This window comes from Pseudophryne corroboree, chromosome 6 (genome assembly GCF_028390025.1).
Source record: "Pseudophryne corroboree isolate aPseCor3 chromosome 6, aPseCor3.hap2, whole genome shotgun sequence".
Taxonomy (NCBI): domain Eukaryota; kingdom Metazoa; phylum Chordata; class Amphibia; order Anura; family Myobatrachidae; genus Pseudophryne; species Pseudophryne corroboree.
The window spans coordinates 26,934,014-26,956,484 of NC_086449.1; the positions used below are offsets into that span (position 1 = coordinate 26,934,014).

At 48.4% G+C, this 22,471-nt stretch overlaps 1 protein-coding gene across 1 annotated transcript in view; it reads left to right on the forward strand.

The window, feature by feature from the left end:
• DNAH2 (dynein axonemal heavy chain 2) overlaps nucleotides 1-22,471 on the forward strand; it is a 261,666-nt gene that overhangs the window by 106,032 nt on the left and 133,163 nt on the right. Inside the window, exons 14-35 of the mRNA XM_063930819.1 lie at nucleotides 8,627-8,841; nucleotides 8,916-9,062; nucleotides 9,154-9,310; nucleotides 10,476-10,715; nucleotides 10,884-11,069; nucleotides 11,451-11,598; nucleotides 11,755-11,947; nucleotides 12,123-12,323; nucleotides 14,756-14,912; nucleotides 15,072-15,246; nucleotides 15,329-15,492; nucleotides 15,978-16,139; nucleotides 16,446-16,549; nucleotides 16,664-16,820; nucleotides 16,960-17,042; nucleotides 17,288-17,468; nucleotides 19,634-19,772; nucleotides 19,856-20,073; nucleotides 21,006-21,104; nucleotides 21,228-21,353; nucleotides 21,796-21,906; nucleotides 22,192-22,380. Of these exons, the coding sequence (XP_063786889.1) occupies nucleotides 8,627-8,841; nucleotides 8,916-9,062; nucleotides 9,154-9,310; nucleotides 10,476-10,715; nucleotides 10,884-11,069; nucleotides 11,451-11,598; nucleotides 11,755-11,947; nucleotides 12,123-12,323; nucleotides 14,756-14,912; nucleotides 15,072-15,246; nucleotides 15,329-15,492; nucleotides 15,978-16,139; nucleotides 16,446-16,549; nucleotides 16,664-16,820; nucleotides 16,960-17,042; nucleotides 17,288-17,468; nucleotides 19,634-19,772; nucleotides 19,856-20,073; nucleotides 21,006-21,104; nucleotides 21,228-21,353; nucleotides 21,796-21,906; nucleotides 22,192-22,380 (3,552 nt within the window). The remainder of the gene's footprint in view (nucleotides 1-8,626; nucleotides 8,842-8,915; nucleotides 9,063-9,153; nucleotides 9,311-10,475; nucleotides 10,716-10,883; nucleotides 11,070-11,450; nucleotides 11,599-11,754; nucleotides 11,948-12,122; nucleotides 12,324-14,755; nucleotides 14,913-15,071; nucleotides 15,247-15,328; nucleotides 15,493-15,977; nucleotides 16,140-16,445; nucleotides 16,550-16,663; nucleotides 16,821-16,959; nucleotides 17,043-17,287; nucleotides 17,469-19,633; nucleotides 19,773-19,855; nucleotides 20,074-21,005; nucleotides 21,105-21,227; nucleotides 21,354-21,795; nucleotides 21,907-22,191; nucleotides 22,381-22,471) is intronic.

A 22,471-nucleotide genomic window follows, 5' to 3' on the forward strand; every position in this document is an offset into this window, starting at 1 on the left:
TGTTGTCAGCTCTGCTCCAGACCTGCACCGAGCTCAGGATGTGGTAATTACACTGCCAGTCACTGGCTGTTTCCATAGAAATCCCATATACTGTAAGGACTTATTAGCAACATTCAGCCACTGTTGTATTATTATGCAGGGCCTGACTCTGTGTGCAATCCTGATGGCTTACGTACAGATCTGCTCGCAGTTACCCCTTAGCTGCCGCACGATTGAAGTGCTATGGTGGGCTATGGTCATCTTAGTCAAAAGGTCGACGGGATGAACAGGTCAACATGACACTGACCGACACATGAGTTTTTTGTTATTTTAGCCCAAATCTTAACCCTCCCACTAGTGCCTAACACCAACCATCACCCGGTGCCTAACCCTAATTGTCTCCTCCAGTAACCTAACCCTACCCGTCCCCTCCTGTAGCCTAACCCTTCCCCTAGTGCCTAACCCTAACCGCCTCCTCCTGTAGCCTAACCCTTCCCGTAGTGCCTAACCCTAACCGCCCCCTCCAGTAGCCTAACCTTCCCCTAGTGCCTAACCCTAACCGCCCCCTCCTGTAGCCTAACCCTACCCCTAGTGTCTAACCCTACCCATCCCCTCCTGTAGCCTAACCCTTCCCCTAGTGCCTAACCCTAACCACCCCCTCCTGTAGCCTAACCCTTCCCCTAGTGCCTAACCCTAACTGTCACCCCTGTACCTAACCCTAATCATCTCCTCCAGCAGCCTAACCCTCCCCCTTAGTGCCTAACCCTAACCCTCCCCCTTAATGCCTAACCCTCCCCCTTAGTGCCTAACCCTAACCCTCCCCCTTGTGCCTAAAACTAACCCTCCCCCTAGTGCCTAACCCTAACTGTCCCCTTCCGTAGCCTAACCCTTCCCTTAGTGCCTAACCCTAAACGTCACCCCTGTACCTAACCCTAATCATCTCCTCCAGTAGCCTAACCCTAATCATCTTCTCCAGTAGCCTAACCCTAACCCTCCCCCTAGTGCCTAACCCTAACCCTCCCCCTAGTGCCTAACACTAACCCTCCCCCTAGTGCCTAACACTAACCCTCCCCCTAGTGCCTAACCCTAACTGTCCCCCTTAGTGCCTAACCCTAATCATCTCCTCCAGTAGCCTAACCCTAATTATCTCCTCCAGTAGCCTAACCCTAATCATCTCCTCCAGTAGCCTAACACTAACCCTCCCCCTAGTGCCTAACCCTAACCCTCCCCCTAGTGCCTAACCCTAACCCTCCCCCTAGTGCCTAACCCTAACCCTCCCCCTAGTGCCTAACACTAACCCTCCCCCTAGTGCCTAACCCTAACCCTTCTCCTAGTGCCTAACCCTAACCCTCCCTCTTGTACCTAACCCTTCTCCTAGTGCCTAACCCTAACTGTCCCCTTCCGTAGCCTAACCCTTCCCCTAGTGCCTAACCCTAAACGTCACCCCTGTACCTAACCCTAATCATCTCCTCCAGCAGCCTAACCCTAACCCTTCTCCTAGTGCCTAACCCTAACTGTCCCCTTCCGTAGCCTAACCCTTCCCCTAGTGCCTAACCCTAAACATCACCCCTGTACCTAACCCTAATCGTCTCCTCCAGTAGCCTAACCCTAACCCTCCCCCTAGTGCCTAACCCTAACCCTCCCCCTAGTGCCTAACACTAACCCTCCCCCTAGTGCCTAACACTAACCCTGCCCCTAGTGCCTAACACTAACTCTCCCCCTAGTGCCTAACCCTAACCCTTCTCCTAGTGCCTAACCCTAACCCTCCCCCTTGTACCTAACCCTAACCCTTCTCCTAGTGCCTAATCCTAACTGTCCCCTTCCGTAGCCTAACCCTTCCCCTAGTGCCTAACCCTAACCCTAAACGTCACCCCTGTACCTAACCCTAATCGTCTCCTCCAGTAGCCTAACCCTAACCCTCCCCCTAGTGCCTAACCCTAACCCTCCCCCTAGTGCCTAACCCTCCCCCTAGTGCCTAACACTAACCCTTCCCCTAGTGCCTAATGATAAAGCTAAATATTTATCATATATACAACCCTTTATGAGGTCTAAGAACACTGTACGCTGTTTACTTAAGAAGTACCGTAAGGGTACGCAAGTCGCGTAACGATCGCTCAGCCGTAGGCGAGACGCTCAAGCGTCACGTTCGCTCACGGCCCAGAGATCACAGACAAGCACTCTGTTGGCTATGACTAACGTAATGATTCGCTATGGCGTAGCGGACGCTCGAGACCACGAGGAGATCACCAGCGGCGCAGACGCTCACAACGCTATACCTTTATGTCTAAACCTATTATTAATGAAATACACAGAATACCTTAATGTGAATACAGGGTGTAAGTGCAACCTTGTGTAACCTGACTAACTACAAAGCTGCTTGAGCGTCACCGACGCTCAAGTGAACACTTAAAACTATGAGAAAATACACAGATACTGGTTTAGGGTCCAAAGCCTATTATCTGTATTATAACTATTATACTTGCAAAAAGAATCACAGTACAAATGATACACTACAATATAACAGAGACTTCCTAACCAAATAACTATACAAGAAATACAATACAATACAATACTATGCTGATCTAATACAATACAATACTAGTCAATGGGAGATACGAGAGAAGGAGAAGAGAGAGAGAGAGAGAGAGAGAGAGATATATATGAGAGAAATGGCTCACAGAAAGACAATGATTACGGAGAGAAACTTACGCACAAGGGTAAACGATCGCATGCGCCTGGACATCCAGCACCCGATTTTCAGCAATGAGAACCGTTGAAGAGTGAGAGCTGGATGTGGTCGGCCTGCCTATTTATGCCCCACACACAATGCAATCTTACAGTCCCTACAATCCCATTGTCCATTGGACGTCGGAATTCGGCCCTGCATCATAACAAAAGGTCATAGGTTGATTCATACAGGTGGGCTGTGACGATTTCAAACAGCTCAGGTGGGTGGGGAACTAGGTTTCCCGCCGCATACCTGAGTATGAGTAAATAGTAGAAATGGACATAAACTTCTTATGTCCATAACTATTCGCACGAGCGATTAATACGCTCCAAACCAACACCGGAATATTGCTATTTAAATACTCTTCCGATGGGTACCAAACACTACTGCATGACTCCTGTTAGACCCTTCCTACGATACAAAGAGGGATTCCTCAGCTCAGGGACATTCTATATTAACCAAACTTTCAGAATCTATCAAAGGGACCATGATCTACAAATTACATTAATTGTGAAAATATGTAACGAATGAGTCGCACGCTACGACTACATAAACTCTACCGTAAATACGCATACCGTGCGCCCGCGGGTGCACGCTATTGCGGGTATGCGCCTTCACGGGAGAGCGTACGCATGCGCAGCGCGGACCAGTGTGCGGTGCAAATATGGCAGTGTGTATGGGGATATTTTTCTGACTTTGACACTAACACTAACCCTCCCCCTAGTGCCTAACCCTAACTGTGCCCCCTTAGTGCCTAACCCTAACTGTGCCCCCTTAGTGCCTAACCCTAACTGTCCCCCCCTAGTGCCTAACCCTAACTGTCCCCCCCTAGTGCCTAACCCTAACTGTCCCCCCTAGTGCCTTACCCTAACTGTCCCCCCTAGTGCCTTACCCTAACTGTCCCCCCTAGTGCCTTACCCTAACTGTCCCCCTTAGTGCCTAACCCTAATCATCTCCTCCAGTAACCCTAATCATCTCCTCCAGTAGCCTAACCCTAACTGTCCCCCTAGTGCCTTACCCTAACCCTTTCCCTTAGTGCCTAAGCCTAACTGTCCCCTCCCGTAGCCTAACCCTAACTGTCCTTAACTGACGCATGAAAAATCATGTGTCGACCATTGCATGTTGACTTTTTGAACCTGACGACCTTAGTCATGGTCGACCAATCAAGTGACAACGTTTTGGTGCCTGTCAGCGTCGAAGTATTTATTGTTGACCATCTGGATACCCAGGAAAGTTAGGAGCCGAACAATGTATAGGTAATGAAGCGTTAGCCTGTATAAGAAGCGCGGCTGCACTGAGGGAAGTGTGACTGGTGCACCAAGGGGGGGTAGGTCATTGCCCAGGCGGCAGCTATCTCCAGCTTGTAGAGTGGATAGAGTAGTTTGGATGCACTGGGCTTAGTGAATACGTGGGATGTTATAGAGACCAGATGAGACCAGGTTTGCTGGAGGCATTGGTGACATATTATGGAGTGAAGGACTACTGTATGTGCATTGCGCAGTCTTACTTTATGATGTCATAGCATTATGTTCCAGGAGAGCAGCCATTTATCCCCCATATAGAAATCTGTTGCTTACACAAGCGGCAGTGAAAGCGTTAAATGCAGTGTGACAAGTGTCAGTGACAAAGCGCTGCACGTGTGTATACGGTACATGTAGAACACATGATTATCCGTGCGTTGTATGTGCAGGGATCTTTCACACAGGTAGCGTGGAGGAGACTGCACACTGATAACGTGACAGGAGACTTCCCTGTATGAATAATGCTGCCGGGATCCCCAGCCCACTCATTTGTGTATGGAATTAGCATACGCACCGTGTAAATGTGAATTGACAGTGACAGCGGATTTCTCCTGAGCCTGCAGCCAGTCATGTACTGTCTATGTACTGTGCTTGTACTACACAATGTACCTTCCTGGTGGTCCTTGTCTGTCTCACTGCCAGGCCCGTGGAGAGGAGACAGAGAAGAGGAAATCTATGCAAATTAAAGATTTAAGAAAGACGTGGGTTAGTGAAGCCAAGAGAGGCAGGGAGAGAGGCAGAATATAAGATTAGTGGGAGAGAGAAAAGGATGTGGGAATTTAATAAAGAGGATGGGAGGATGGGGGACTAGATGGGGGATTGGAGAAGAGTAGAGGAGAGGTAGATAGAATGTGGGATTAGTAGACATGAGGAGAGGGGGGTGTAGGACAGGATGGGGGATTGGAGGTGCGTAGAGGTGAGGTACATAGATAGAATGTGGGATTAGTAGAGATGAGGAGAGGGGTATGGAGAACAGAAATGACTGGAGGAGAGTAGAGGTGAGGAAGTTAGAATGTGGGATCAGTAGAGATGAGGAGAGGAGAGGGGGTGTAGGACAGGATGGGGGATTTGAGAAAAGTAGAGGAGAGGTACATAGATAGAATGTGGGATTAGTAGAGATGAGGAGAGGGGGATGGAGAACAGAAATGATTGGAGGAGAGTAGAGGTGAGGAAGTTAGAATGTGGGATCAGTAGAGATGAGGAGAGATGATGGGGTGTAGGACAGGATGGGGGATTGGAGAAAAGTAGAGGAGAGGTACATAGATAGAATGTGGGATTAGTAGAGATGAGGAGAGGGGGATGGAGAACAGAAATGATTGGAGGAGAGTAGAGGTGAGGAAGTTAGAATGTGGGATCAGTAGAGATGAGGAGAGGAGAGGTGATGGAGGAGAGTAGAGGAGAGGTAGATAGAATGTGGGATTAGTAGAGATGAGGAGAGGAGAGGGGGTGTAGGACAGGATGGGGGATTGGAGAAGAGTAGAGGAGAGGTACATAGATAGAATGTGGCATTAGTACAGATGTGGAGAGGAGAGGGGGTGTAGGACAGGATGGGGGATTGGAGGAGAGTAGAGGTGAGGTACATAGATAGAATGTGGGATTAGTACAGATGTGGAGAGGAGAGGAGAGGGGGTGTAGGACAGGATGGGGGATTGGAGAAGAGTAGAGGAGAGGTACATAGATAGAATGTGGGATTAGTACAGATGTGGAGAGGAGAGGAGAGGGGGTGTAGGACAGGATGGGGGATTGGAGGAGAGTAGAGGTGAGGTACACAGATAGAATGTGGGATTAAAAAACAAACAATAATGATAGGATACCGTGCGCCAATGATGGCTGCCTCTGATTTCAGGAAATGGACAAAGAAGTGTCACCCCACACTCCAGAAATCGTTGTGGTCAAAAGAATGCCATTAGAATCCAGAGGCGCTCAAAGAAAACATAAAATAAACATTCATAGTGCATCATACATATACAAGACTAAGTCAGGTGAAAATCTTTTAGTAAGACTTGTACCTATAAATGAGTCTACTTTTTTAAGAGTAGACAATCGCGCTTTTTGGGGGGAGCTGAAGTTCCACCAGTATGGGTTCTGAATGGCTCTGGTCTTCCTCTCCACAAGTATTACCCAAAAAAGAAAGATAGAAAACCTCCAATGGTGCAATATCGTTTATTCACTGTGCTGAACATATACAAGACAGGGATAAGGGTGGTCTCTCACCATATGAAGTGGTCTACAAAGTAGATAATACCAGCAAGTTTTTAAAGATGGTCACACTCGGGCGTCCCCGGAACCAGCCGTTCAGCTCCACAGGTGATGTCCCAACCGTCTCCCTCACAACAGACAAGTCCTCCTGCCGACATCACCTGTGGAGCTGAACGGCTGGTTCCGGGGACGCCCGAGTGTGACCATCTTTAAAAACTTGCTGGTATTGTCTACTTTGTAGACCACTTCATATGGTGAGAGACCACCCTTATCCCTGTCTTGTATATGTTCAGCACAGTGAATAAAAGATATTGCACCATTGGAGGTTTTCTATCTTTCTTTTTTGGGTAATACTTGTGGAGAGGAAGACCAGAGCCATTCAGAACCCATACTGGTGGAACTTCAGCTCCCCCCAAAAAGCGCGATTGTCTACTCTTAAAAAAGTAGACTCATTTATAGGTACAAGGCTTACTAAAAGATTTTCACCTGACTTAGTCTTGTATATGTATGATGCACTATGAATGTTTATTTTATGTTTTCTTTGAGCGCCTCTAGAATGTGGGATTAGTAGAGATGAGGAGAGGGGGATGGAAAACAGAAATGATTGGAGGAGAGTAGAGGTGAGGAAGTTAGAATGTGGGATCAGTAGATAGGTGAAGAGGAGAGGTGATGGAGGAGAGGTGAGGTAGATAGAATGTGGGATCAGTAGAGATGAGGAGAGGGGCAATGTAGGACAGAATGGGGGATTGGAGGAGAGTAGAGGAGAGGTAGATAGAATGTGGGATTAGAGAGGTGGAGAGGAGTGGGGCAGTGTAGGACAGGATGGGGGATTGGAGGAGAGTAGAGGAGAGGTAGATAGAATGTGGGATTAGTAGAGATGAGAAGAGGAGAGGGGGTGTAGAACAGAATTGTTGATTGGAGAAGAGTAGAGGTGAGGTAGATAGAAAGTGAGATTAGTAGAGCTGTGGAGAGGAGAGGGGCAGTGTAGGACAGAATTGTGGATTGGAGGAGAGTGGAGATGAGGTAGATATCATTTGGGATTAGTAGAGATGAGGAGAGGGGGATGGAGGACAGAAATGATTGGAGGAGAGATGTGGAGAGGAGAGGGGGTGTAGGACAGAATTGTGGATTGGGGGACAGTAGAAGTGAGATAGAATGTGGGATTAGTAGAGAGGTGGAGAGGAGAGGGGCAGTGTAGGACAGAATTGGGGGTTGGAGGAGAGTGGAGGTGAGCTAGATAGAATTTGGGATTAGTAGAGATGAGGAGAGGGGGTATAGGACAGGATGGGGGATTGGAGTAGAGGAGAGGTGAGGTACATAGATAGAATGTGGGATTAGTAGAAAGGTGGAGAGGAGAGGGGCAGTGTAGGACAGGATGGGGGATTGGAGGAGAGTAGAGGAGAGGTAGATAGAATGTGGGATTAGTAGAGATGAGGAGAGGAGAGGGGGGTGTAGGACAGAATGGGGGATTGGAGGAGAGTAGAGGTGAGATAGAATGTGGGATTAGTAGAGAGGTGGAGAGGAGAAGGGCAGTGTAGGACAGGATTGGGGATTGGAGGAGAGGAGAGTAGAGTAGAGGTGAGTTAGAAAGTGGGATTAGTAGAGAGGTGGAGTGGAGAGGGGGATGGAGGACAGTAATGATTGGAGGAGAGATGTGGAGAGGAGAGGGGGTGTAGGACAGAATTGTGGATTGGAGGAGAGTGGAGATGAGGTAGATATAATTTGGGATTAGTAGAGATGAGTAGAGGAGAGGGGGATGGAGGAGAGTAGAGGTTAAGTAGATAGATAGAATGTGGGATTAGTAGAGATGAGGAGAGGAGAGGGGCAGTGTTGCACAGGATGGGGGATTGGAGGAGAGTAGAGGTGAGATAGAATGTGGGATTAGTAGAGCGGTGGAGAGGAGAGGAGATGGGCAGTGTAGGACAGGATGGGGGATTGGAGGAGAGTGGAGATGAGGTAGATATAATTTGGGATTAGTAGAGATGAGTAGAGGAGAGGGGGATGGAGGAGAGTAGAGGTGAAGTAGATAGATAGAATGTGGGATTAGTAGAGATGAGGAGAGGAGAGGGGCAGTGTTGCACAGGATGGGGGATTGGAGGAGAGTAGAGGCGAGGTAGATAGAATGTGGGATTAGTAGAGATGAGGAGAGGGGGTGTAGAACAGAATGGAGATTGGAGGAGATTAGGAGAGGGAAATTGGGAAGTGGCTCAGACAGTGCAAAATAAAAGCTTGATAAATATAATCTGTGTAAGAATATCTGAGACATTGTAGTGTAAGTATTAAGCATAAGGTAGAGAGGGAAGGATAGGTTACGGGACGATGTATCTCATGTATTGAGCGTCGTGTCTTTGCATGATATGGATAAAGAACTTGGATGAGAGCATTAAGCTCTCTAACTTCCACTGTCTTCTATCTGTAGATCCTGGCTAATGCCCATTTCATGCCCCGCATTGGAATAGGGGAGGAAAGCATCCAGGAGTACCAGCAGCTGGCACAGAAGCTTGATGAGCTGGTGAGGAAGATCTTCAGCGAGTGGTCTCAGTCAGCTGACAAACAGGCCATGAAGCGGCTAGATATACCACTCATGGTTCGCAGCCAGGAGAAGGTCGGCATGTTGGATGTGAACTTTGATAAGTAAGTGACCTGGGGTTTATAGCACGGGAGTCAGTGTGCCAGTGACCATCCGCTGATCAGCGCTTCACATACAGAAACCTACTGAAAATGTTTGTGGAGATCAACTACTGGGAGCGGCTGTCGTTTGAGATCCCGCACTACCTGGTGGACATTTACCAGAGACAGGAGGACCTCAGAAACCTACGTGAGAATGTTCTGCTGGTGGTACGGGCATATAACAGGTGAGATGTTCAGCTGCGCCATCTTGCGGAGGGGCAGGGTTATTCGCACGTCACCTATACTGATTGGCTCTGTCACTTTGTTGTCCTCCAGGATCATAGCCGCTCTGTCCCTGGAGGAGCGGGGTTTGTTCAGAGAAAGAATACGCTTCTTAGATAAAAAGATCCAGCCTGGACTTACCAAGCTACATTGGTCATCTAAGGGAGCGTCAAGTGCCTTCATCAATGACTGTCTGCTGCACGCAAGCAAGGTGAGGGTGTCACTGACCTGCTCTGAGAACCAAGCTCAGTGAGGGAGAAGGGAACATACATAGGAGAAGGGTGTACGCACGGGAGAAGGGAGCATGTGTGGGAGAAGGGAGCATGTGCGGGAGAAGGGGGTATGCACGGGAGAAGGGGGTACGCATGGGAGAAGGAAGCACACATGGGAGAATGGGGCACGCGTGGGAGAATGGGGCACGCGTGGGAGAATGGGGCACGCGTGGGAGAATGGGAGGCACACATGGGAGAAGGGAGGCACACATGGGAGAAAAGAGGCACACATGAGAGAAGGGAGGCACACAGGAGAGAAGGGAGGCACACATGAGAGAAGGGAGGCACACACGGGAGAAGGGAGGCACACACGGGAGAAGGGAGGCACACACGGGAGAAGGGAGGCACACATGGGAGAAGGGAGGCACACATGGGAGAATGGAAGCACACATGGGAGAAGGGAGGCACACATGGCAGAGGGAGCACACCCGGGATAAGAGAGCAGCCAGGGAGAGGGGAGCACACCCGGGATAAGAGAGCAGCCTGGGAGAGGGGAGCACACCCGGGATAAGAGAGCAGCCAGGGAGAGGGGAGCACACCCGGGATAAGAGCAGCCAGGGAGAGGGGAGCACACCCGGGATAAGAGAGCAGCCAGGTATAGGGTAGCACACCCGGGATAAGAGAGCAGCCAGGGAGAGGGGAGCACACCCGGGATAAGAGAGCAGCCAGGGAGAGGGGAGCACACCCGGGATAAGAGAGCAGCCAGGGAGAAGGGAGCACACCCGGGATAAGAGAGCAGCCAGGGAGAGGGGAGCACACCTGGGATAAGAGAGCAGCCAGGGAGAAGGGAGCACACCCGGGATAAGAGAGCAGCCAGGGAGAGGGGAGCACACCTGGGATAAGAGAGCAGCCAGGGAGAGGGGAGCACACCTGGGATAAGAGAGCAGCCAGGGAGAGGGGAGCACACCCGGGATAAGAGAGCAGCCAGGGAGAGGGGAGCACACCCGGGATAAGAGAGCAGCCAGGGAGAGGGGAGCACACCCGGGATAAGAGAGCAGCCATGTATTAGGGAGACACCCAGTATAAGAGATCAGTTAGGCAGATGAGTGTGGTCTCCTTTATAATACTATAGTCACAAAAGTAACGATATTATCACATTATTAGATCCAACAAATTGTGGATAATTACAAAGCTTCCAACCTGAATATCTCCCACTGCGCCAAGTTGATAAGCGAGACATTGCTGCTTCATATTGATGGGAAACGAGTCTTCCGAGATCTGGAGTTTCAGGAGGTGCAGGAGGAACACCGCAGGATCGTCCAGGGCCGTCTGCAGACCCTCCACGAGGAGATCTGCAGCCTCATGAGGACCACCTATGAAGTTTTTAGGACAGATGGACCTGAGGTACTCTCAGATATTGCCTAATAGCTGCCACTAGTATCTATGGAATCATTCTTACATACCACTTTTCCTTCCCAGAACTAAATGGTAGTATCACGTAAGCTTTAAGCTTCTCTTTGCTAAAGATATACATATATAAATGAATCGTATTATGGACCTTTTCCGCTGCAGGTCCAGCATCACTGGATGACCTACACGGAGAAGATGGACCGTCTCATCGAAGAGGCCTTCAGACTCAACATCAAGTGGTCTCTTCAGGAGTTGTCAAAGGCCATCAATGGCGACAGCAAAACGGCCCAGAGCCCCATATTCCGGGTCATGGTGATTCTGCAAGACATCCCTGGGTCCACGGCTGAGGTACTGGGGAAGAGGACAAGGAGTCGGGTCCGTTATGTTTTCCTGTGTTTATTGAACGTCAGGTGGCATAATGCAGTGTATTTGCCAAACGTTCGTTTTTCAAAGCCGCCGATTCTCAACACACAAAACAAGTGAGATATTGCATGTATTACTATTGCCCTTTTAAATACGGCCCTCAAAGCCGACAAGAGACGGTGGCTTTGAAAAACCGATCTTACGCAAATATGCCCCAGTGTCTCCCTGGGGAAGCCAGACTTTGCTGCACTTACAGTTGCCGGTAGCTCCTCCTGGTGATCCTCCTACACTCACTAGGTACGGTGATTATAATATATTCCCTTAGCAGTCGGAGGACCTGTCCCATTATATTGCCCTCTTTCCTAGGTGGAGTTCTCTCCCACGCTCGTACAGCTGGCAGACATCGTAAACAGCGTATGCTCGGAGATCCTCATCACCATCTCCAGTTTCAGGCGACTTCCCGACATACTGACCAAGAAGAAATCTCAGCGGGACCCCATACACTCCATTCTGGGTGAGAGATACCAGTCCTGGTAGAGGCAGGGGTGACTTTCTCCATAGTGTGCAGATATCAATATATAAGGAAGAAATTTAATAGTAATTTGAGGTAGTTAAGGCTAGCGTACATAGACGGGGATAAGAATAGAACATACCTGTCCTTACCTTCCAGAGCGGGACGACGAGATCAAGAAGATACAGGCTCAGATCAGTGGTGGCATGGCCGGCAATGCTAATCTCCTCCAGGCCTACTTGAAGACTTGGGACTCGTTCCGGATGATCTGGGAACCCCAGAAAGACACTTTGATACGACGCTATCAGCGCCTCAACCCTATCGTGTCTGCATTTGATGCTGACATTGCCCGGTGAGAGTGTATACTTTTCTGTTCCACGTTCAACTGTGGAGCTCCGCTAAGCACCAGGTCTGTTCAGTTCAGCCATGTACTCAGGGACATATATTAAGTTTGCTAGCCTTCTCCCCTTCTTGACCCAGCCTCCCTTTAGAGGAACGTTGTTCCTGACAATCGGTTGATCTTGTAGGTACACCGAGCTGGCTAACAACGTTCAGAAGCAGGAGACGGTGCAGAACATCCAGTTTGTGATGCTGGACTGCAGTCACCTCAAGTTTGCTCTAGTCCAACACTGCAATGAGTGGCAAAATAAGTTCACTGGCCTTCTGAGGCACATGGCCACCGAGAAGCTGATGGAACTACACGCATACCTGAGGGACAACGCAGAGAGGTGAGCTTGCCTGGGGAGGAGAAGTACATGAGGTACAATACAGAGAGGTGAACTTGCCTGGGAGGAGGAGTAGCTGAGGGACAATGCAGATAGGTGAGCTTTCCTGGAAGGAAGAGCACCTGAAGGACAAATCAGATAGGTGAACTTGCCTGGAAGGAGGAGGAGTACCTGAGGGACAATGCAGATAGGTGAGCTTGCCTTGAAGGAAGAGCACCTGAAGGACAAATCAGATAGGTGAACTTGCCAGGAAAGAGGAGGAGTACCTGTGGGTCAATGCAGAGAGGTGAGCTTGCTTGAGGGGAGGAGGAGTACCTGAGGGACAATGCAGAGAGGTGATCTTACCTGGGAGAAGGACTACCTGAAGGACAGTGCAGAAATGTAAGCTTGCCTGGGAGGAGGAGGATGAGTACCTGAGGGACAATGCAGAGAGGTGAGCTTTCCTGAAGAATGAGGAGTACTTGAGGCAGAGAGGTGAGCTTGACTGGGAGGAGGAGTACCTGAGGAACAGTGCAGAGAGGTGATCTTGCCTGGGAGGAGGAGTACTTGAAGGACAATGCAGATATGTAAGCTTGCCTGGGAGGAGGGGGAGTATTTGAGGGATAACGCAGAAAGGTGAGGTTGCCCGAGGGAGGAGGAATACCTGAGGGACAATGCAGAGAGGTGAGCTTGACTGAGAGGAGGAGTACCTGGGGGACAATGCAGAGAATTGACCTTGCCTGGGAGGAGAAGGGACAATGCAGAGAATTGGCCTTGCCTTGGAGGAGGAAGAGGAGTACCTTAGGGACAATGCAGAGGTGAGCTTGCCTGTGGATGGAGGAGGAGTTCCTGAGGGACAGTGCAGAGAGGTGAGCTTGCCTGGGGGGGGGGGGGGGAGAGGAGGAAGAGGAGCACCTGAGGGACTATGCAGAGAGGTGAGCTTGCCTGGGAGGTGGTGTACCTGAGGGACAATGTAGAGAGATGAGCTTGCCTTGGGGGGGGGGGGGGGGGGGGAGTACCTGAGGGACAATGCAGAGAGGTGAGCTTGCCTGGAGGAGGAAGAGGAGAACCTGAGGGACAATACAGAGAGGTGAGCTTGCCTGGGCTGAGGAGGAGGAGTAGCTAAAAGGACAATGCAGAGAGGTGAGCTTGCCTGGGGGATGAGGAGGAGTACCCAAGGGACAATACAGAGAGGTGAGCTTGCCTGGGGGAGGAGGAGTAACCGAGGGACAATACAGAGAGGTGAGCTTGCCTGGGGGAGGAGGAGGAGTACCCGAGGGACAATACAGAGAGGTGAGCTTGCCTGGGGGAGGAGGAGGAGTACCTGAGGGACAATACAGAGAGGGGAGCTTGCCTGGGGGAGGAGGAGGAGTACCCGAGGGACAATAGAGAGAGGGGACCTTGCCTGGGGGAGGAGGAGGAGTACCCGAGGGACAATACAGAGAGGTGAGCTTGCCTGGGAGGAGGTGTACCTGAGGGACAATATAGAGAGATGAGCTTGCCTGGGGGAGGAGGAGGAGTACCCGAGGGACAATACAGAGATGTGAACTTGCCTGGGGGAGGAGGAGGAGTACCTGAGGGACAATACAGAGAGGTGAGCTTGCCTGGGGGAGGAGGAGGAGTACCCGAGGGACAATACAGAGAGGTGAGCTTGCCTGGGGGAGGATGAGGAGTACCCGAGGGACAATACAGAGAGGTGAGCTTGCCTGGGGGAGCGATGGGGTCTATTTACTAAGCCTTGGATGGAGATAAAGTGGACGGAGATAAAGCACCAGCCAATCAGCGTCTAACTGCCATGCCACAGGCTGGGTTTGAAAAATGACAGTTAGGAGCTGATTGGCTGGTACTTTATCTCCATCCACTTTATCTCCATCCAAGGCTTAGTAAATAGACCCCTGTGTCTTTTTTCCTCTCCTATACCTTCTTCTATCTCTTCTCCGGTTTTAATTCTCTACTGTCCTTTGTCCATTTAAATGGACGTTATCAAAAATAATAATCATGATAATAATAATAATAATAATAATATTATTTAATGTAATAATATATTTATTTAGTAATAATAATAATGTAATAATGAAATAAAAATGTAATAATAATGTTGTAAAAAATGCAAACTTTATTATTATTATTATTATTATTATTATTATTATTATTTTTTTTTGGGGGGGGGGGGTTTACTTTGGGTGTCATTTGTCTACTTTACCAGTGCCATCACTGGGATACACCGGAAACATGCAATGGTTCATAAAGGGTTAATTAATTATTTACCTATTTCCGTTTCCGTTCTCATTTTCAAATACTACTTTTCTCTACTCAAAGCCAATTCTTTTTCTGTTCTTTAATGTTTTTCCTTTCTCAAGAGATTCCACCCTCTGTGTCATTTTCTATCGCCTTTCTGCCCTACACCCCCAGTTACCTTCCAAACTCATTCATTCTCATCTCCTTCTCCCGGTCAGGGTGATGACGCTGCCCCAGAATCTGGAGGAGCTGGCCCAGAGCCTGACCCTGTATGACACACTGCAGAGCGAGCTCTCTAAGGTGGAGGGTCAGATCATGCCCATTCATGACCAGTTTGAGATCCTGAAGAAATATGAGGTTGTCGTGGAGGAGTCGGTGAGTCCTTGTAGAGCGCAGTGATGTCATCTTAGACCATGGACCAATGAAGAGTACCTTCGCTGCTACTCTAATGTTCAGATGAACTTTGAGCTACTGGAAACTAAAGTCGCGGGTGTTCAATAAATTGACGTAAGATCTGTACTCTTATACTCACAGGTGCTCCAGACATTGGACTCTTTGAACAAAGCCTGGCTCTCTTTCCAACAGAGTCTCATAGATAGTGAGTCCATGCTTAAAAAGTCTAAAGAGAAGTTCAAAAGTGGCCTTATCCACACTGCCGAAGAGTTCAAAAAGAAAGCACGGTCCCTGCTGGAGGATTTCGCTGGTAAAGGTGAGGCCCCAACCTTGCATGTTTTTCTTACTTGGTGGACTTGGTGGAAAGACCAGTGAGCGAGCACATAATGTTCCTGCAGGACCCTTCTCCAGCTCGGTGGGATGTGACCCAGCTCTAGAGTTGATAGCTGCAAACCGTCAGATGATGAACGTCCTAAAGGAGGAGGAGAACACCATTCGCTCTGGTCTGAGCATGTTCAAGATAGAACAGCCGTTCTCCAAGGACATCCAGGCCCTGGAGAAGGTGAGTTTGAGGGAAATGTAACTGTTCAATAAGTAAGTTAGCAAGACCTCATAACCTGTGTAATGTTCTCTATTTCATTGTAATTTCCCACCAGGCCAGAACATATGGACCACTGCTTCTCCTCACGGCCATTAGACTGCACCACAGATGTGCCCTTTACACGTAGAAATCTAATCACACTATGGACCTCAGTGTGTGACCATGTTCTTGCCAGCCCCACCATCTTACACCTGATGCTGGGACAGTGTGGCTGATATCAGGTGCAGTCTAATGGCCGTGAAGGGAAGCCATGGTCTACCTGCTCTGGCCTGGCTGGAAATATGAATGAAATAGAGAACATTACACATCTGAGAGGTCTTGGTACCTTACTTATTGAACCACCTCGTAGAAAATGAAGAAGTATCTGAATGGAAGAGTTACGTAGCTGTACTTACTCTATGGCTAGACATACCATTGTCCTATTACTCTCTCCTCCCTCTCCACAGGACCTGGACTCTCTGCAGCTGGTGTGGGAAGCCACTAAAGAGTGGGAACAGAACTGGCATGACTGGAAGTCTGGCCGCTTCCTTACTCTCCAGACGGAGCTGATGGAAACCACCGCACAGGGTCTGTACAGAAGGCTGACCAAGCTGAGCCGGGAGTTGAAGGTGAGCTGTACTCTGGGCAAAAAACGAAGTACTATGGTGGCTGGACAACACTGGTCACATTTATAGGCCTTATACAAGGGATTGTGGGCAACTACTTTGCAACTGCGAGATCGGTTGCAAACTAGTCTCAGGTTATTAGCACACACCTTAGTAGCTTGTGTCAGAGATAGAATAGACTTTATTATCTAGAAAGAACTTTAGTAAGGTTTGTCTACTAAGAATGAGATTTTATGTTAAGATGTCCGATTATCTCTTTGTAAAAGAATGGTAATTCTTGGTATGCAAATCTCATCTTTCCTTCACCAGGATAAGAAGTGGGAAGTGGTGGAGGCATCGAGGCTCCGTATTGACCAGTTCAAGAGAACACTGCCTCTTATCGCAGACCTGCGCAACCCAGCCTTGCGGGACAGGTAACGGCTGGACACGTGTCACATGTTTAGGTGGAATGGCTTGGTTACTGCGCATGCATAATAAAGCAAAAAAAACAAAACCCGGTGTGTATGACTACACTCTCCATTCCACAGGCACTGGTCACAAGTGAAGCAGGAGGTCCAGAGCTCCTTTGACCAGGGAGCTGATGACTTCACCTTGGAGAAAATTGTGCAGCTGGGGCTAGATCAGCACGTGGAGAAGATCAACGAGATCTCCACGGCGGCCACAAAGGAGCTGTTCATTGAACAGGTAATGTCAGCATTGCACCGATGCCGTCTCCTGTCTGTTTCTAGAGTAGTCAATGTCTTAATTTGGTTACCAAAATGTGAGAGCAATGTTGTTTGCTTCCAGCAATCCTGTGTCCCTTCTCTCTTCTTCTCCTATATAGTCCCTGGAGACTATCTCACAGACCTGGGAGGAGGTGCTGTTGGACATTGTGTCCTACAAAGATAAAGGCCACTATCGCCTGAGGTGAGTCTTGTTCTGCTCCTATTATCGCGTAAGGTAAGTGAGCCAGGCCTGTTCTGCTCTCATTATCACCCGAGGTGAGTCAGCCAAGCCTGTTCTGCTCTCTGGCTACTCAATTAAGCTAATATCAGAGTGTACCAGGGAGAGATTTGCCACCGGCGACCTAGAACCAATATATTGTCACTGTAATGACTGCGATCAAGAGGTGAGCAGAACATCTTTGATGACCAATAATTTTCTTCCACCAGAGGGACCGATGATGTCTTCCAGGCTTTAGAAGACAACCAAGTCAGCCTCGCCACCATGAAGGCCTCCCCATTTGTGAAAGCTTTTGAAAAAGACGTGGACCGGTGGGAGCGTTGTCTGTCTCACATCCTGGAGGTCATTGAGATGATCCTCACTGTACAGAGGCAGTGGCTGTATTTGGAGGTGGGTCATCCCTCATACAGATTAAACGTGAAGACACGTCATGTTCCCATTGGGAACCTTCTGCTGAATCAGACTCATTCACATAATTCCCCTATAGTTCTTGGCCCTGGGGGCAGTTGGAAGATTTCCAAGATTCTTTTCAGAAGACCCCTTTTAGATAGATAGATCATAGAAACATAGAATGTGACGGCAGATAAGAACCACTTGGCCCATCTAGTCTGGTCCTTATTTACCTTTAGGTAATCTCAACCCTATTTGATCCTTACTTCTTTATAAGGATATTCTTATGTCTATCCCAAGCATTGCTCTGCTGTCTTAGCCTCTACCACCTCTGCTTGGAGGCTATTCCACCTATCCACTACCCTTTCTGTAGTAGGATAGATAGATAGATAGATAGATAGATAGATAGATAGATAGATAGATAGATAGATAGATAGATAGATAGCTGTAAGCTCAAGAAAGCAACTTGCTACTAATAGAAAGGGTAAGAACCAGTTTTTGTGCTTATCTGATCCATAGTGAAACCCATATTTATATATCTATAATGGGTGCAGACTATGCTGTGCCCACACCGCACTGGGCACTCATAGACAATATTTAACTTACCTTAGACACCACGCAAATCACCAGAAAAATGGCACAGGCCCCATTTTTCCCGAAGATCTGTGCATGAGCAGTAGACACTGGCATAGCGACACCCAATATAAAGTTATTTTTGAAAGTGTTGATAAATTCGGTATATATGCAAATAAATGGTTCATTCTTACTTGCTGTTACTCTTACTGTACTGTACAGTTTGGCATTTGTAACAACTGGATATTCTATTTTCAGTGCACAGTGCCCTCCAGTGGCATTCTGCGTTATTACAGCATCAAACATTCTCCACAAGCAATTTCTTTAATAGAAATAAACTATAATATGGGAATCCGGCTTCATGGCAGGGGCTAAACAATATTTCTACTACAGTGTGTGTGTATGTGTATATATATATATATATATATACAATTCTCAGCATATGTTCAGAGGAGGGAGCAAATAATGGCACAGAATAGATCCTGTCTCTGTCACGTCCTCACTTTCCATATGCTTTATCATTACACGTGAGATTTATTATTATTATTATTATTATACTTTATTTATATGGCGCCACAAGGGGTTCACAGCGCCCAATTACAGAGTACGTAAACAAATAAGCAAAATAAGACAAAAAAGCCACTTACAGTTGAAGACCATATAGAACAAGTACAGGGTATATAAATATAGCTGCATCAGCAGACGCCACTGGAATAAGTATCAGGATGGCAGAAAACCGATGGTTCTGGTGTCGTCGAAAGGAGTATGGAGTAGAAGATGGTTTAAGTCAGAGAAGGAAGGCACATGAGGGCAGAGGGCCCTGCTGGTTTGAGCTTACATTCTAAATGGAAGGGGCAGACAGAAAGGGTTGATACAGATGGGGTAGAAAATGAGAATGGGCCACAGAAGGCTTAGGATGAGAGACGGCTGGGTTTGGTGAAGAAGTGAAGAGAGCCCGTTTGAAGTTCTGTAGAGAGGTGGAGAGTCTGAGGGGGAGAGGTAGAGAGTTCCAGAGAAAGGGAGCAGCACGTGAAAAGTCTTGGAGGTAGGAGTGGGAGGAAGTAATCAGTGGGCAGGAGAGTCGGCGTGCATTAGCGGAGAGAAGAGGACAGGTGGGAGAGTAAAGGGAGATAAGGTCAGAGATGTAGATGGGAGAGGAGTGGGTGAGGGCTTTGTAAGTGAGTGTGAGAAGCTTGAAATGGATTCTGAAAGGGAATCGGAGCCAGGGAAGGGCTTGATCTCCTGTAATGCACAATCATAGATCTATTTATCGGCTCTCGTTCTTTTTTGCTGCCGTACATACTGAGGAGCAAATTGCACTTAGAACTGTCGCCGTTTTTTTTCTGCCGCACGTTTTTAAATACTTTTTATCCGTTTCAATTTAAATTTTTGCATTCTCCACGATGAAACGCTGTTTGCAGTTACTTTCCGAGAATGTAGAGTGTATTATCCATCCTCTGTTTCCTATTGTATGAATGCATATCCCATGATGCTCAGCTGGGTACTGCTCGCCAGTCTATGTTACACCATCAACATTTGACGTGTTCACATTATTGTCAAGTAAATACGTTTCGGTCTCCCCTGCTATGCAGAATATCTTCACAGGTGAGGACATCCGGAAGCAGCTGCCCCAGGAGTCGGCAGAGTTTGATGCCATCAATGCCAGCTGGAAGATCATTATGGATCGGTTAAATAAGGATAACAATGCCTTGCGCGGAACTCACCACCCAGGTGCGCCAGGTGACATCGAGGACTCCTGCTGAAGGATGACCTGGGCATCTACTAACCACAGCTGGCTTCTCGCCTCTCGTCAGGTCTCCTGGAGAAGCTGGGACAGATGAATGAAGTTCTGGAGGGAATTCAGAAGTCCCTGGACCTGTACCTGGAGACCAAACGGCAGATCTTCCCGCGATTCTACTTCTTGTCCAATGATGACCTGCTAGAGATCCTTGGCCAGTCCCGGAACCCTGAAGCTGTAAAGCCGCATCTCAAGAAGTGCTTTGACAACATCACGTCGCTTAAGATCCAGAAGGTAATAAAAAAACTATTGGTGCATTATAATAGTTGCTGGTTTTTTGGCAGCTCTCTGTAGTTAGGAACTCCACCCCCATTATCTAGCCTTCTGGTTGGGTCAGCTGTAGTGTGTGCATGGGGCCTTTCATTAGCTTAAGGTGCCCATACATCAGTCTGTGCCATGTCCCAATCCCCCGAGCTGCCGGAAGCACCAATCCGCCGGCCGCATCCTCCAATCAGAGGCCATCAAAGATCGGCGATCCATTGGGGGAATCGGGGAAATGAAACGTTAAAAATGCCAGATTCCCCGTTCACGACCCAAACGGTAAGGAGCGGGATTTTTAAACGTTTAATATTTCCGATTTCCCTGACGGTTGGGTCCTTTGTTTTTCATATAATGGGTGGTTTTAGCCCCATTACTATTTGTTCCTATTTGCTGTCTGAAGCAAGTGTACGTGACATTTAACCTCAAGCAGCGGACTCCTGTTGTCCTGTAGAGTGTAAGCTTATGGGCAGGGGCCTCTTATATATACCCAGTTCCGGTTTATTACTGTACTCATTCCCAGTTGTAATGTACTGTGGAATATTGGGGTGCTTTATATGTTGGTAAATAGTAACTACAGTACGTCATGATGAAGAGGCATTTCAGGAGACTGTTTCTAGTATGGGAAAATGTGCAGACAGCACATTGGGGCAGATGTATTAACTTGGAGAAGGCATAAGGAAGTGATAAACCAGTGATAATGCACCAGCCAATCAGCTCCTAACTGTTAATTTACATATTGGAGCCGATTGGCTGGTGCATTTATCACCTTGCAGTTATCACTGGTTTATCACTTCCTTAGGCCTTCTCCAGGCTTAATACATCTGCCCCAATATTCTTTACATCACCTCTCAGACTGTGTCATGTAGAATATGGACTGTGACGTCTCATGATCTCCAATACTGCAGGTTGGCGCCAGCAATAAGTCCGAGGCTGCAGGGATGTTCTCCGCAGAGGGGGAGTACGTGGAATTCACGCACCCCGTGTTATTAGAGGGCCCCGTGGAGGTAAGGCCAGTTTCATTCCGATGCAGAATGACGCCGTAAAATACCTTCAAAGTGAAATAAGACCTTGATGTCAGATGCATCCCCTTCCTGTAGCAGTCGCCATTTATATCTTCCCTACCTTAGGCCTGGCTGTGCGACATTGAGAGGACCATGCGATGGACTTTGAAGGACCTTCTCAGGAACTGCCGACTGGCACTGAAGAAAATGACGACCAAACGGGACAAGTGGGTGAAGGATTGGGCAGGACAGGTATGTAGACCGAACACAGCTCACAGCAAGTAAAAGGTAGACTGTCCCTCTCACCCGGCCTGCCCCGTTACTGCAGCAGAACTTCCTGCCTGGCGGTGCCGGGTGACACAACCTGTAAAGTGAGATAAATCGATGGTCGGAAAGTACCACATGTAATAAATACTCCTGATCTCCACTGGCTCTCATGATTAACCCAAGCAATGAATGAGGATCACACAATGGGTAGTATTTTTGGAGATAGTGGTGTTCATAAGAGTTTGGACCTTGGCCTTACGGTTTGGACCAGCAGCATTGCAGGAGATTTTCCCCAACCTCTCCGTACATCTACACGCTCTTCTAGGTTATGGTGGCATCTACAGAGGAGAACTGCCCTCTAGGCATCTACACGTGTAACTCATTCTCAAATGAGATCCTCCTCGTCTCTTTCTCTCACCCCACACAGATGCTGATCACCTCCAGCCAGATACAGTGGACCACAGACGTGACCAAATCTCTGGCGACAGCCAAGGAACGCGCAGACAAGAAGTTTCTCAAAACCATGAAGAAGAAGCAGGTAACCTTACTGCAAATTGTCTCGTGCGCTCCATAAGCCGCAGTGCTACAAGAAGGTGGAGCTGTCAGGGTGACTGAGTCTCGGAGTGCCATGTTACCTGTGTGTACACCCGATGGTGTACGTACAATATCATAACATCACTCCACGGGGAACATCGGGGGTGTAGTGGTGGATGAGGCATCCGGGCACCAACAGTCAAAGCGTTAGCTGTCCCAGGATGCATAGCTTCCCTCCTCTATAACGCTACCCGACCATAGCCTGACGCAGCAGAATATCTGTCCACAGGTCTCTATGCTGAACAAGTACTCTGACGCGATCCGGGGAAACCTGACCAAGACTCTGCGGCTCAAGCTGGTGGCCTTGGTCACTGTGGAGGTCCACGCCAGAGACGTCATCGATAAGATGCTGAAGAGTGGCTGCACCGATGTCACCTCCTTTGAATGGTTGAGTCAACTGCGTCTCTACTGGGATAAGGTAATGTGATCCGTCTGCCAGGAATTTCAGGCCTGGGTTTACCAGTATGGCAGGAGGGCCCCATATTGTATGTCCCTGCTGTAGCGTAAGC